Source organism: Kogia breviceps, chromosome 12, assembly GCF_026419965.1.
Source record: "Kogia breviceps isolate mKogBre1 chromosome 12, mKogBre1 haplotype 1, whole genome shotgun sequence".
NCBI lineage: Eukaryota > Metazoa > Chordata > Mammalia > Artiodactyla > Physeteridae > Kogia > Kogia breviceps.
The window spans coordinates 53,761,998-53,778,677 of NC_081321.1; the positions used below are offsets into that span (position 1 = coordinate 53,761,998).

General features: G+C 41.2%; 1 protein-coding gene across 1 annotated transcript in view; it reads left to right on the top strand.

The window, feature by feature from the left end:
• The first annotated feature begins 416 nt into the window (after positions 1 to 416).
• The window catches only part of IRAK3 (interleukin 1 receptor associated kinase 3), a 48,236-nt gene continuing 31,972 nt past the window's right edge, over positions 417 to 16,680 (top strand). Inside the window, exons 1-2 of the mRNA XM_059080282.2 lie at positions 417 to 722; positions 14,592 to 14,774. Coding sequence (XP_058936265.1) covers positions 575 to 722; positions 14,592 to 14,774 — 331 coding nt within the window. The 5' untranslated portion in view covers positions 417 to 574. The remainder of the gene's footprint in view (positions 723 to 14,591; positions 14,775 to 16,680) is intronic.

Sequence of the window (16,680 nt, forward strand, 5' to 3'; positions counted from 1 at the left end):
AAAAGTTGGGAGGAAAATGTGCCAAACGTTTAGAGTGGCTGTCTTCAGCTGTGGTGGGGGGGGCGGGCTATGAGTGATTATTTTCTAATTTCAGTTTTTCTGGGTTTTCTAAGTGCTCCTCAGGAAACAGGACAAAACGAAATAACTTTGTAAAAAGAAGTCATGACAGGTCGTCTCATATCCGTCCAGGCCAGGTCGAGGGGTGGCGGACTCTCCATCAGTTCTGAGCTTCTGGTCTTTCTCCACCTCTCACTCTTTGCTTGCTCTCTTCACTCATGTCCCAAAGCCGGAGGAACGAAAGGACTGTTGAAAACTTAAAGCCAACCTGCAGGGGGAAGCGGGGGCCGGGCGAGCCAGCGCCGGGCCGGGAGAGCCCAGGGGCCTCTCCGGGGAGCGTCGCTGTGCGTCACGTGGGGCCCGCCCAGGCGCTGCCCGAGCTCCGCGCGTGCGGCCGTCTTAGCAGCCGTCGTGGAAGCAGGATTTCCGCGCTTGTGCAACGGCATCGCGCTTCCGCGGAGAGGCCTGGGCTCCGCGTTCCTCCCCGGCCCGGCCCCTCCTCTCCGGCAGCCCAGCCATGGCCTGGACGGTGGCGGCGGGGAGCCGCGGGGCCCGCGGAGCGCTCTCGGAGCACACGCTTCTGTTCGACATGCCGCCCGTGCTGCTGGGCGAGTTCTGCGCTGTCCTGGACAGCTGCGACGGCGCGCTCGGCTGGCGCGGCCTCGGTGAGTGCGGCCTGGGCGACGGGGGCCGGGAGGGGAGGCCGGGCGGCGGGGCAGCGGCGCCCACGCTCCGTCCGACGTGCGGCCCGCGCGGTCCGAACTGCGCGGCCTCCGGGGGTCCTTGCTGCAAACCGGCGCTTTCCTAGCTCGCACAGGGAGCGACTCCCCCTTCGTCACTGAAACTTCGGGTAAGATTTAAGTGAGCGGAGCCTTGGGGAAACCAGCTCCCCCCGTGAAACCATCTAATGTTTCTCCACGATTCCTGCCTTGCTTGGTTCGGAATATTTTCAATAAGAAACGCCTGTGGGATGTCTTCCTGTCCTTTCAAAATGACCCCCAGAATATAATTTTCGTATGAAGACATATTTATACCTTTAAAATATTTATCCTGTGGGTGTTTTCAATGCACTCCCCTTAATTACACTTCAGGTGAAATGCTAAAGTAAAACATTATTTTTAATTAACGTGGCTCCCAGTCTGCTTAATTAAATATATGTTGCTTATTTACCCAATCTGGTGGAATGAAGTTTTAGGCTAGAGAGTGGCTTTTTAATTTAGTCTAGCAAGTTGGCTCCAAGACTTCATTTTCTGCAGGCCTTGTAAAGTTGAGCAACTGCCTGTTGGAAGTGTTGAGTGTGATCAGAAATAATTCAGGCAAATATCTGTAAGTACGTGCATTCGTGGTTAGATTTGATACCCCATGATGTCGCAATTAATTGAAATTAGTTGAAAATAAACACAAATATGTCAAAGCAGCTTAGCCTTAATTCTCTGAAATAGCTATTATTCTTACCAAAAATAGCAGAAGACCTCGGAGGAAAAAAGTTTAATTTGTTGTTGATGAACAGTATGGTCACACTTTATGGAATGTGGCATTGGGTTTCTAGTTGTATAAAGATTGTTCATTATAGGCTCTGTAATTTTATGTTGTAGCACCTTAGTAAAAATCAGAAAACTCTGATTTCTGGAAAGCATAGACATTTCTAGTATGCATTTGAGAGATATCCCTCCCACACCAGATCTTTTTGAAATGGATGATGGCATGGCAGTTTTTGCACCCGTTGGTTTCCTAGAGGTACTGAATTTGTAAGTGAAAAATGTTTTTAGTCCAGTCCATGGTTAGTGAATGGACTGAGTAGATATCATAAATGTGTGAAGTAGGTTGGTATAGACTATGAAAATATACGAACATATGTCTCATCTGAAACAGTGAGTACTCAGCCCCAGGTCACTGCTCCTTTTCAGGAAGTTCAGCTCAGTGTTGCTGAATCTTTTCTCTCCCACCCCCCTCTCTCCCTCCTTCCCTCCCTCCCTCCCTCCTCTTACTCAGCATTGAAATTCAGATATTTATTCATTACCTGCGTTCTTTCATAAACCCTTCCAATGCCCCTGTCAGGCAGGCACAATTATCATCATCAGTGTTTGAACAGGTAAGGAAACTGTGGTGCACATTGGTTTGGTAACTGGCCCAAGTCAACAGCTGGGAAGTGCAAAGGGAGGACTTGAAGCACATTATACAGGAAGGATGAAGCATATGAGGACTCTTTGGACTATATTCTAAATTTTTCTGTATATTTAAATCTGTTCTGGGACTTCCCTGGTAGTGCAGTGGATAAGAATCCACCTGCCAATGCAGGGAACAGGGGTTCAAGCCCTGGTCTGGGAAGATCCCACACGCCACGGAGCAACTAACCCCGTGCACCACAACTACTGAGCCTGCGTTCTAGAACCCGAGAGCCACAACTACTGAGCCCACGTGCCACAACTACTGAAGCCCGCGCACCTAGAGCCCATGCTCTGCAATAAGAGAAGCCACCAAAATGAGAAGCCTGTGTACCACAACGAAGAGTAGCCCCCTCTTGCCGCAACTAGAGAAAACCTGCGTGCAGCAATGAAGACCCAATGCAGCCAAAAAAATTAAAAATTAAATCTTAAAAAAAAAGGTTCTAAACAATAAAGTCTATTTAAAATTAAAACAAAAAACACGTAGACTCTGGAGTCTGTCTATATTTCCCTCTATGACTTCCTCAGGGACACAAGTACTGCTGTGTTCTTTCAGCTGCATCTCACAGTCTCCCTAAAGTACAGCCACTTCTGCCATGGAAGAACCATTCAGTGAACCATTTCAAACATGCAAACCCATTTTCCTAGTAGTGGAAATAAATGAAGACCACCGAAATGAGAACAAGCAAAGGCTATTTATTCAAAGCAAGGGAGTCAGCTCCCATGGCTTGTATTTGACTGAGATGCAAAGGCAAGCAGAGGATTAGAAAAGCTTTATAGCTGAAAAAGAAGGCTTCATGTATGCCCTGATTGGAGGCTGTTGGTATGGGGAAGCTGTATGCAGGACAACTTGGAGTGGGGAATTCTATTTAATTAAGGGTACATATTTGGCTTTCTCCAATTGGCCCTAAATTGGAATTGGGGCAAAAATTAGGAAAGCTATCAGCTATTAATGAAGTCTTGGCCATTTTGGGCGAATTGCTATAAGGGTTATTGTTTGGCTTTCTGGACTAGTTGCTACAAATAGTAGTTTGACTTCCCAGACTGGTTACTCTAGATAGAACATTGGCTTCCTGGGCTGGTTGATGCATGTTGTGGGTTAGAGTTCTGTTTGTATATCTGTCTGGCCATTGTTTCTTTGTATATTTGTTCTCTTATAGGGGAAGAATCTAAACTGTTTACTCCTTCTTACTCCAGCTATAATTCATTGTGTAGGGGGTTGTGCCCCTGCAGTCTGGACCAGAGCTCTAGAAGGAGACCTGGAACGGACCAGCTGCTTCATGAATTGTTGGCTCAGCAGAAAGGGAAGGCTTGCTCCGTTCCAGGTGGTTGAGGGCAACTGCCTGTGTTAAATAGGCTGAGTTTCTCCATTGGCACAGTGAAAGGAAAAAGTGGGGAATGAGGTGCAGGGAGGGAAAACTTGACCTTAGAGGGTGGAAGGGGGAATATTGAGGACTGAATCAAGAAGACAGTTTCTTTTATGCTCAGGACAGCTGAAAGCCTGAGGATACAGAGGGTCCAAAATTCGATATAGAAAGCAACTGTAATAGTAATGGGCAAGAGAAGAGAAAAGCGGTAGAAGAGATTAACCAAACTAAGTGTTGGTTCTTGAGCTTATCATGATTCTTGATGATGGTGAATATCAAGCTATGTTTACAAAGGCAGTTCAGACAAAGGCAGATCATATGGTGGCCTATATGGTATAATCGGTGTATACAGGATAAAGTAGACAGGATGTTAACAAACAGGAATCACCTGTGCAGTCTTTAAAAGCTACAAATGCCCAGACCCCACCCCTGGAGCTGTTGATTCAGTAGGTCTGGGTCAAGGGTCCAGCATCCTTCTGTTTTTTGCCAAGCCCCACTGTTGAATCTGATGCACAGCCTGGTTTGGGAGCCATTTGCTTAGGCCAAATTCTCTTCTTTAATAACATCTTATTGTAGCAGTTACTTTACTGTAGTCTTTCACTACTCTACTTAATTCTATCTTTAAACACATTCTACATATTAATCATTAAATCACATATTTTATGTTATTGAAAAAGGTGTAATCACAAGAAGATAATATATTCTCTGGTTGATGTTGATGATTTTTTGGCTTTATAGTGAAAGTAGAACCACTGTAGAAAATGCCATTCATCTTATACTACCTCAAAGACATAACGTTGGGCTTCCCTGGTGGCGCAGTGGTTGGGAGTCCGCCTGCCGATGCAGGGGACGCGGGTTCGTGCCCCGGTCCGGGAGGATCCCACGTGCCGTGGAGCGGCTGGGCCCGTGAGCCATGGCCGCTGAGCCTGTGCGTCTGGAGCCTGTGCTCCGCAACGGGAGAGGCCACAGCTGTGAGAGGCCCGCGTACCGCAAAAAAAAAAAAAAAAAAAGACATAACGTATATGCAGAGCCTCTGGTGACAACTGATTTCATTACATTGCCTTGAACTATTGTTTAAATTGTTTGGAGCAGCTCACACTGTAAAACCTCTCAACACTTACAGTGAGAGAGGAACCCTGCTTACAGATACTATGTAATAGGTTGTATTCAATTTTCTTCCTCTCAAAAAAGGAGAGAAAATTATCATAGAAATTATTATTAATCACTTTAAAACAAATTAAATGTAAAATCACATTAAATATGCATTTGAATATTTAGTAAAGATTTAAAACAATAATAATATTAATACTTGCCACCATCTTTTGAGTGCATACTATTTGCCAGACACTCTGTGCTAAGCACTTTACATGGATTATCTCATTATTTATCACAAAAACTCTGAGACAGGTACTCATCCTATTTCCATTTTATAGATAGGAAAACTGACTCTCAGAGCATTTAGGTAACCTACCTCAAATCATAGTCTAGTATGTTGCAGACTGGGATTCTAACCAGATTGTCAGACTCCAGAGTCTATGTTGTTGTCTTCCTTTAATTTTAAATAGACTTTATTGCTTAGAACAGTTTTAAGTTGACAGAAAAATTTAGAAGATAGTATCAGTACAAAGAGTCCTCATATATTCTGTCCTTCCCATATACTCTGTACCCAGTTTCCCATTACTAACATCTTACATTAGTATGGTACATTGATTACAATATTGATACATTATTATTAACTACAGTTCATACTTTATTCATATTTCCTTCATTTTTACCTCAAGTCCCTTTTGTCTTCTAGGATCCCATCTAGGATGTCACACATTTAATTTAGTTATCATGTATCCTTTGGCTGCTTTTGGCTGTGATAATTTCTCAGACTTTTCTAGTTTTTGATGACCTTTACAGTTTTGAGGAGTACTGGTCAGTACTGATCAGTGCTGATCTACTGTTTTGTAGAATGTCCCTCAATTGAGATTTGTCTGATGTTTTCCTCATGACTAGACTGAGGTTGTGGATTTGGGGAAGGCAGACCACAAGAGGTAGAGTGCCATTTTCATTACATCCTATCAGGGGAACACACTGTTTACATGACTAATCACTGTTGACATTAACCATGGCTGGAGTAGTGTCTGTCAGGTTTCCACACCATAAAAGCAAGTCTTCCTCCGCGCCCCCTCCCACCCCTTTCCATATTATGCTCTTTGGAAGGAAGTTACTAGGTGTGGCCCACACTTAAGGACTTAGGAATAGAGAGTTATGCCTCCCCTCCCTGAAACTGGAGTAGAACCCATGTTCTTCTGACCACCATGTCATTTCTCACATCTTACAATGTTCTAGCTAGATTTAATTTGTTTTCTACTCTTCAGTTACCACCCCTTTTTCTGTTCCACTTTATGGTAAAAGTCCTCAAAAGGGCTGTTTACTCTCCAGTTTCTCCATTCTCCCTTGAACCTGCTCCAATCAGGCCTTCACCCCCCACTGCACTGCTCCATTGAAATTCCTCTTGTCCAGAGTCACCGTGGCTAAATCCAACAGTCAGTTCTCAGTCTTCATCTTATTTGACACAGCTGATCACTCCTTTCTCTTGAAAGCTTTACTTCACTTCTAGAACATTACACTCTTTATTCTTCTGTTCTTACAGGTTCCTCATTCTCTCTCTCATCTCTTAGACTGCTTCTGGGATTAGTCCATGGACCTCTTCTCTTCTGTTTATCTACTCTACCCACTATCTTGTCATTGCCATCTATGTGCTAATAACTCCCAGATTTCTTGCCTGGGTCTCTCTCTTGAACATCAGCACCATCTACCTAGTCCACCTATTTGCCTACTTGACAGACATCTCCAACTTAACAGTCCAGAAGTGCTCCCCTCCCCCAGAGTTTTTCCCCATCTTAGTTAATGGCAACCCCATCCTTCATTTGTTCAGGACAAAATTATTAGTCTTCTGCGACTTCTTGCTTTCTCTCATAAACCACATCCTGTGTCTTAGCAAATGCTGTTCACTCTTGTCCAAACCACCGTCAGATTCCACCTGGTTAATTTCAGCCGTCTCCTAACTGGGCTCCTTGCTACTGCATCTGCCGGCCTCAAGTTTCTTTTCAACACAGCAGCCAGTGAGCCTGTTTAACATATGAAGCATCTTATACCATTATCCTTACTCAGAACCGTCCAGTAGCTTCCCATCTCACAGTTAACACCAAAGCCCTACATTGCTTTTCTCACTTCTTTCTTCTTTGTTCAACTCCAGATAAATTGGCCTCCATGGACATTCAAGGAATGTTTTTCCTGTAGGTAACCTTGAGGCTTACTTCTTCACATCCTTCATGACTTTGATTAACTATTACATACCCTAACTGTGCTTTTAAAATTGATACCCCTGTGCTCCCTTATGCTCTTTTACTGCTTCATTTTTCTCTGTATCACTTATCATTCCTCATATACTTTATATATATACATATACATATGTATATATTTATTTGTTTATTGTCCATCTAGAAATAAGCTTCATGAGGGCAAGGATTTTTGTTTGCCTTGTTTTCTGCTTATTCCTCTAGGATCTAATATTGTACCTGGTACAGAGAAGGTATGCACTAAATATCTGTTGATTGAATGAATTAATGAACAGATGTCTGTTAAACATCCAAAACCTTTTTGGGCAGAATCTTAGACAAAGTAGTATACTAGATACAATCCCATGGCCCCTGCCTGTAAGGATTTTCCAATTTAACATAGGCAACAGAACAATAGAGATGCTATAAAGTTTAACAAGGGAAGAAAGTATGGGAAAATAGTACTGATCATTACCTGAGTGTGCAATTGCACAGCTTCTGAGTTCCAGACTGAAACACTGGTGTTGAGGGTGAACTGTTCTTCACTTGTCTCCCAGAAGTCATTAAAGTTTGATCCTTCCCTGGGTCTGGGATTGAGAGAGCAGGACAGATGGAAAGATCCCTGAAAAATCATGCGCAGGCCTTCCTGTTTATCAAATAGGAGTCCTACACATGTAGAGGGTAAAAAGTACACATAAGCTTAAGTATGGACAAGTATTATTTCTTGTAAAATGTAGGACCTAGTCAGTGTTAATGCTATGGTCTGTAAGAGGAGTTGAGCTAAATTATGCTTTTGAGTTTTGTTTTACTTTTTTAGGAATTAAAAATATCTTTTAAATCCTCAAGTTTTTTTTTTAATTGCCTAATTTGTTTGTGTGCTTTGTGGGGGGGAAAAAAGCCATCTTTTCCTCTTCCCATTTTGTTATCTCAAAACAAACTTTGCAAGAACACAGACAATTTCCTAGGGGTTTTGGCATGTGGTTATATGCAAATACAAAGATTCCAAATAGGGTATGTTGCGTTATTCTAAAAAACCCCTTCAGAGACATATTTGCATGTGGAGAGTGATTTCTACAGCTGAATTCCCCAGCGTTAGCACTCCTAGATAGTCCTGCCCTCTCAAAACAGAGCCCTGAGAACCTTTGAGCATTGAATGATTATTAATCTGTCACTATTTTCAGATCAATTTATTTCTAGACTTCTCAGGTCGACTTTTTGGACTTATATTATGCCAAGGTGCCTTTCAAACAAAAAATTTGCCTTCCAAAAAATGATTTTAAACTGTGTTTAAGTACAGCATATTTTTCCTGATTTATCTTTTCATGTAGAAGGCTCTTCACTTTTACAACACAACAGTCATTGGGAAGTTCACCCTTTGTTTAGGACTATTAATAAACAAAGTTCTACATTCTGGAAGGAACAAGTAAGGAAGGACTAGAGAAAACTTTGCACGTTGAAGAATATAACAGGAATTAAGAGTTTGCATTCCTGTTGCATCATATTGAAGCTGTTGTTTTACAGAATTTGATCTAAATGAATTATACATTTTATGGATGCTAAGAATACTCTTTTAGTGGTGTTTCTATTCCCAATGCATCATCATTGGAGAAAAGCTATTAAGATTGTACTGTGAATCACCAGTTAGGGAAAGAGAAAGCATTTCATTTCCAGTCCTGGAAGCAACCCATGCTTTCAGGATCCATTTTCACTGAGCTGGGTCAGTTTCAGCACTGTCAACTATGTACTCTTGGAAAAACGCCTTTGTCTAATCTAGCTTTCCTTAGACTTAGTGCAAACTCAGAAACCTTTGCCCCTGGGGTCAGTGTTAGGGAACTGTAAAAACCTCAGCTCATTTGGCATCTGTTCATTCACCCTCCAGCTAAATCTCAGAGATATGCTCAAGGGAATCATGGCCTGTTGCACGTTTAGAAAGGAAATTCAGAAATTAAGAAAAAGAAAAATGGGGAATAGAATTATGTGGGAAATCTGACATCCCCTGGAACTTGAAAGGTTAACTCCAGATTTCCTTAATAGTTATAAACTGTTCCTTTCCTACTATGAGAATTGTGAGCCATGAAATGTTTATACCTTTTTATGTGCAAATACTGTTTATGAGACTCCTGCTGCTATTGCCACCAGATGCATCTTCCAAAAACTAAAGCTTCCATCTTTGCATCACCTCCTCAGAAATCTTAGATTGGTCCCATTTACTTTCAGGGTAAAATTTTAAGTTACACGGACACTCAGGGCCTCTGTCTGTCATTCAGCAGATACGTATTGAGTCCGCCTGCTATGTGCTAAGCACATTCCTATGCAGGTAACACGGAGACTTCATGGAGCTTATTCACCTTTTCTTTAACTTGAACCCTCTGCTCTAAGTGTGGTGGTCTCCTCTTTGCCCCCTCGTGCCCTTTTCTTCATTTCTGGAACAACTCTCCATCTGACAGGCTCTTCCCTCCTCCTTCATTGGACTGAAACCTTGCCTCAGGCCCCTGCTGTTGCAGAGTCAGCTGATGTCCCACCACATGCTCCTTCCCGGGCTGTGGTAGCCCACACGGACATCTTCTTTCTTCACCCCTGTTAAATTATGTGCATGTCTTATCTCACAGCGTCAAAGTGGAAAGGGAACTGTTTTAATAAGGAAAAAAAAAAAAGTCCTGCTGTGTGTTACATAAATTGTTAATTTATATGGTACATTATGCCTCTATAAATGTTAGCCAGTTGATTTACTAACAGACAAAGTAGAAATCTAAATTTTCCCTTTGCTGAAATTTGATATTTAGCATTCCCTTATTGGACCGTTAATTTAGAGACTGGGAAGTGTTTTAAAGACTGGAGCTGTTTTCAAGTCAGTGCTTATGTAATCAGCAGGCCAGCGAAGGGCAACTAAATTTAGTTTCTGTTTTAGGAGGGACTGTTTGTCAAAGGACATTAACTGATGAGAAGTTTGAGATTGCTCAGTGAGGCTGTGACTTGTCTGGAGTTGTACTATAGGTTGGTGACAGATCCACCACTAAACCCACGTGTTCCTGCATATATCCAGGGGGCCACAGTGATGTCTGGACTGGTGACTTTTCTCATTAGAAGTCAGCATAGTCTATGGGGCTCAGAATTCATTCTTTTGTCTTGTTTTCAAATTGTTAACTCGAGTGATTTTTTTTCTCCCCAGGGTAGTATACCCTATCCAGTTATTCCTTAAGAATTGGCCTCTCTTTAGAAATACTCATAGTTTTAAACTTGGCTCAGGCTCCAGAAACCACCCCTCTAGGAAGCCTTCCATGATGCCCCATCTTTAGTTAGGGACCCTTCTTTGTGCTCCACTCATAGCAGTAACTGCTATGTGCAGTTACTGCACTGTTGCACACAGTAGATGCTCAACAAATGTTTGAATTACACTGATTTACAGTATTTCTTCCAAGAGCTTTTAGAAAGAGTTAAAGTGTTCATAAAAATGTGCCTCAACCAAATATGCAGATGACATCATCCAAAAATACTTTAAAATAGAGTTAGTGTGTCTTGCCAACTATTTTTGCTTTGAAGGTTCCCTTCTATTTTTTTTTTTTTAGTGCTACTCTATCTAAAACATATTGGCATTTGGATAGTCCTTGCCTCTTCATGAGACATCATCTCTACAAAGAGATGTAAAAGGAAGATATTCTTGCCAGAACTTAAAATACGGAAGAAGGGCAAAAACATTCCAACTTAATGAATGATATCACATATTTTGTGGTAACTGTTTTCCCCTTACAGGCTAAGCAGGCATTCCGATTGAATGTTTCAACTTTATCTTCCCTTGTTTGACATGTACTTACCAGAGCAGCCACTTCCTTTCACTCTTTTCGGGTATAAGATGCGACTGAAATAACAAAAACAGTTTGACTTCCCTGGTGGCGCAATGGTTAAGAATCCACCTGCCAATGCAGGGGACACGGGTTCAAGTCCTGGTCCGGGAAAATCCCACATGCCGCGGAGCAACTAAGCCCGTGCTCCACGACTACTGAGCCTGGGCTCTATCTAGAGCCTGTGAGCCACAACTACTGAGTCCACGTGTTACAACCGCTGAAGCCTTGTGCTCCCTAACAAGAGAAGCTACCGCAATAAGAATCCCGCACACTGCAACGAAGAGTAGCCCCCGTTCTCTGCAACTAGAGAAAGCCTGCACACAGCAATGAAGACCCAACACAGCCAAAAATAAATCAATAGATACATTTTTAAAAAATAAAACATTCAAGATAAAAAACTTTGTATGTATTAGGTTAGACTAAGTTATACTGCAGTAAAAAAAAAAAAAACGAAAAACAAAAAAACCACTACCTAAATCTCAGTGGTTAGCATAACAGAAGCTTACTTTTGGCTCATGGGAAGAGCACTGAGAGTCTAGGGCAGCTGATCTCCATGTGGTGTTCCAGCATCTTGGGGCACCCCCATCTTGACATGTGCTTCTACCATTGCTGTGACAGCGATGGGAGCCTGGTGAATTGCACCCTGGCTCTTCAGTGTTTCTGGCTGGAAGAGACACATAGGCATAACCAACCTAGAGCAAGAAAATATCATCCTTTCCTGATGGGGTAGAGGACTAGAAATATTGGTGGGCACTAACAATGTCTACCAAGTCCATTTTATTCGCTCCGAAATAGGGGCAATAATGCTATCATATTGTGATCTCTTTCAGCTTTTAGGATTTACTTACAGTCTCAGCAGCAACATAAAACTGAAGGAAATTGAATAGTCCAGCAAACCCTTGTAGGACTGAAAATATGGGGGCAAGGGATGCCATATTAAACAGAAGACATTTGCCTTTCCGATGTCTTAGTTCAAAGACTGTAACTGGTGTAGTAGTTCCTTAAGAAATTTTCAAAACCTGTGGAGTCTGAAACAGACTGAACAAAAGATAGTTCCCTAGGGCTTATTGCTCTTCTCAGAGCTGAGAACCCGTTTGTCTTATAAAAGGACATCAGCCTTTGGAGAACATCATTTTTGGAGAAGTGAGCCCTTCCATGAGGTTACCTTGATTCCTCTTGGAGGTCAGCTTCCGTATTTTGTGTGTGGTAGAGGGAGAGGGACTGATTCCCACAACCAGTGACAGTGATGTGTTGCAGGTCCCCACAACCACTCTCCGGTGACAGTTGGATTTTATCTATAGATCTGTATCTGGCTGCCTGAATTTTTAAGACTCTGGAGGATAAAGGTATGAGGGGATGCTGCCATCACCATCACCAGCCCTAAAACACATTGCTAATTTCAGTAATCACGATGGCTGGACTAGTCCGGGAGTACTGTCCCAGGGACAAGAAAGCTATTCTTTCCATCTGTCATTTGCTTGCTTTCTTCCTCCTTTGCCTTAAAATACACTTCAAAATTTGGGAGTTATGCAGAAAGGCTGTGTAATATTTTACCTGAAGAATCCTATTATCTCAGGGTGCCATAAAAATTCATATACTAAATCAACTATACTCCAATAAAAATTATTTAAAAAGTCATATACTTTCAGTACAGCTTTAAGGTATTTACAGAGGACCCTAAATCAGTCAGATACACTGTTTTCGAGTAAATAAAATCCTGTTATCCCAGTAGAACATTTCCCTGACCCTACCCAGGTAATAACTTTTAATTGCTCAAAAATGTTCAGCAAAGACTGTCTAGAACAAAAAAAATTTTTTTACATCTTTATTGGAGTATAATTGCTTTACAGTGGTGTGTTAGTTTCTACTTTATAACAAAGTGAATCAGTTACACATATACATGTGTCCCCATCTCTTCCTCTTGCATCTCCCTCCCTCCCACCCTCCCTATCCCACCCCTCTAGGTGGTCACAAAGCACCAAGCTGATCTCCCCGTGCTATGCGGATGCTTCCCAGTAGCTATTTTACATAGAACAAAAATTTTAAACAGCACTTCATAAAAGCTTCAACAAATGAACCTAACTATATTATCAATGAGTAACCATACTGAAGAGAATGAGAGAGAAAAGAACTAACCTAAGTAACCTTGGAAAACAGGCTCTTCCCAGAATACCCTTAGCCTGAGGACAAAAACAAATGTGAACAAATGCTGTAATTTGATTAGTTAATGTGTTCCTCACAGGGCTATGGGTTAGCAATTCTGAAAGTACTTTATGTACGTAGTAGAACTGAACAAGTTAGCAATTCTGAAAGTACTTTATGTACGTAGTAGAACTGAACAAACAAGCAAATATATTGTGAATAATGAGAGCAAAGTTTCTCACTGTGTGAGAATGAAGTTATATGAGTGAGAAAGGTCTAAAACGTGCCATATGGTATTGACTTGGAGCAGAGGTATCAGTTAAAAATCATGGTTTTTTAATGTGTGTACAGACAGGAATACAGATGCCTGGGTGAGAGCACATACATATATTTCTCACCTCTGTCTGCTTGAAGGACCTGGCAGCAGTGAGCACATATAGCATCTACGTTCTTGCTTTTTAAACACCATTATCCAATAAAAGGAATCAGGACTCCTTGGAAAAGTAATTATATCAAGGGCCGGGGCAAGGGAAATACAAAATGAGCCTAGAGCATCTTGTAAAGCCAGAAAAATAAAGGGTTCCCAAAATGATAGGGCTTGTCAAAAGAATGCAGGAGCAGCCTGAATGGAAAAAGCTGGAGCAATTTTAGCAACAAAATAAATAATGATAGTATTGGACTTTAACCTGTAGAGTAAAATAAATATCCATGAGTCCACACTGATATAAATAAATTAATTACCTAAATAAATGGGGAAGAGGAGAATACTTTCTTACAGAAGAGTTGTAGTTAATGAACATAGAAGGAAAAAGGGAAAATTGAAAAATACCATTGGGCTTCCCTGGTGGCGCAGTGGTTGAGAGTCCGTCTGCCGATGCAGGGGACACGGGTTCGCGCCCCGGTCTGGGAAGATCCCACATGCTGCGGAGTGGCTGGGCCTGTGAGCCATGGCCGCTGAGCCTGCGTGTCCGGAGCCTGTGCTCTGCAATGGGAGAGACCACAACAGTGAGAGGCCCGCGTATCACAAAAAAAAACCAAAAAAACAAAACCATTGAAGCAAACCCCACAGTAATAATTATGATAAACAAGAACCATAGAAGTTAGGTGCAGATATTTTTAGGCAAAATCTGAGAAGCAGGATGCTTCCATAGTCTCAGAGTATCTCCTCCAACATAGTTATTAGTTTAAAATAATTAATAATAATTTTATAGTGGAGAAACCTGCAGACATCACCTTAACCAAGGGATCAAGGTTAACATCACCAGTGATAAGACATGGACATCATGAACCTCTTGATATTATGCACCGAGAAGGATACAACAGCATTTCACTGTCCTTAAAGATAAGGAAAAACTGAGGAACATCAGATTAGTGGAGATGAAGGAGAAGGGACAAGTAATTGCAATGTGAGAAACTGGATAGGCTCTTAGAACAGAAAAAAGACATCAGTAGAAAAACAGGTGAAATTAGCATAAGGGTCTTCAGTTTAGTAATCTCTAGGTCTGATCTTTGTACCGTGGTTATGTAAGATGTTAACATTAGGGGAAGTTGGGTGAGAAATACATGCTAAAATTAGTTCAAAATAAAAATATAAATAAAATGCAACAGAACATATAAGGTACACAAAAAAACCAGGGATTCCAATAAAAGTAAACTATTCTTTGGTTCTTCCTATTACAATTTCTACAGCGGAGCGACTTTCAAGCAGCTGGCTGGATGTTCGTCACATTGAAAAATATGTAGACCAGGGTAAAAGTGGAACAAGAGAATTACTTTGGTCCTGGGCACAGAAAAACAAGACAATTGGTGACCTTTTACAGATTCTCCAGGAGATGGGGCATCATCGAGCTATCCATTTAATTGCAACTTATGGTAAGCATTGATCCTAACGATATGGCTCTTACTCAATTTTATATGAATTGTAACTTGTAAATATTGTATTTTATCTAAGACATTGACTGGTCGTGCTGTATGTCAGTGATTCCTTACCTGTGACTTTTATCTGAAGTGGGGTTTGCAGCTTCCCATTTTTGTGTCTGACACTTTCTTTTCTTATTGCCTAACTTATACAACACATTCCCTTCTACCACTTTATAGTTTGGTTTTAAAAAAATATTTATTACAAGCTACACTTCTTAAAATGTTTCATTCTCACTTAGTTAAGAGAATCAGCTCTCTGTCCAGAAATCTGACTCTCTGAGTCATAAACATAACCAGAACCACAATATGAGTAAAATACAAATAATGCTATAATTTGTTTTACCATATGATTAGAAGTTAAAAATAATTGGGTTCCCCTCTGTATTTTAGTGCAGATGATACCTCCAGAATAACCATGGGATTTCTCTATTATCTTCACTGCTGTTCTTATACCATGGCTTTCTAACTTCTAACCTGTTTACTGTACATTTCACAGTGACTTGATTCTTGCCTCTCTTTGTCTTCTCTTTCTGATGCTGTGTCATGCATTACATTTATAGTAACCTGATAAATAAAGCGTATGAAGTTTTCTCTGTTCATTCTTTGTCAATAAAATAATCTCCCAATGTCACCTGTTCTGTTTATTCCACTTTAGGTTCATTGACTTCAACAAGAATGATCTTGAGTGATCTTGGGTCTTATGTTATAGATTCAGGGCTCTTAGGTTGGAAACTCCTTTAAATCAGCAGGCTTATTCTTTGGCTTTTTCATCCAGGCATATTTTTAGTTCTGTGTATTTGCACACATGCTCTTTTATAATATATTTTGTCCACTCAAGCCACTGCCTCATCACCTAAAGAAGCTTTGCACACACAAGAAGAAATCCCAAGAGGTTTGTACCAGAAAACTGTAGCTTCAGAATGACTTTTATTTTATAGGTTTTTCACATTAATAAGGTATTAGACAGTTCCCAATAGGCTTCCACCATGATATTATCTGTATAACTTGGCTAATCCCTTTTTTCTGTTGCACACTATTTCTTCACTTAGGTTTTTTTTTTCCCTTAATGTTTATTTATTTGTTTATTTTGGCCACTCCGGGTCTTAGTTGCAGCATGGGGGTTCTTCACTGCAGCATGTGGCTCTTTAGTTGTGGCATGTGGACTTCTTAGTTGCAGCATTCGGACTCTTAGTTGTGGCATGTGAGCTCATAGTTGCAGCATGTATGCAGGATCTAGTTCCCCAACCAGGGATCGAACCCCCGCCCCTGCATTGGGAGTGCAGAGTCTTACCCACTGGACCACCATGGAAGTCCCTTGACTTAGTTTTATATGGCAGAATGCTTCACTCTGAAGCTGACTGATCAGATAAAATGCAGTGAGTCTCTGGGAGCTGTAAATGTAATGCCTTTTCATTATCTGAACCTTTTCCAGCCACTGAAACCACCCACGTGACTTGTTCACAGTATAAACTCACACCAATTTGATAGGACACGGGTATATTTTATACTTCAGTGTTCTGGAATAGATTTCAGGGTGTCTTTTCACACTTTATGTTGTTTATTTATGCAGCGGGGAATTATATGGACAAAAATTCCACATCCTTGGTTGACTCCTAGTCTGTTGCACATGGAAAATTAATTTATTTTTTACAATGTGGGATTAGTTGATTTGTGGAAAGGCAATTATTTACTGCCCTAATACCAGGAGATAGATACATCTGAGATGAAAAGGAGGATAGTGCTTTGTTCTGAATCCTTTGCTAAGGAAAATAGCATTATTTATCTGCAGTTTATTGAATTAATGCTTTGAATTATGATCTTAAAAACATTAATTGTATAGCTTGTTGAAAGCAGCCAC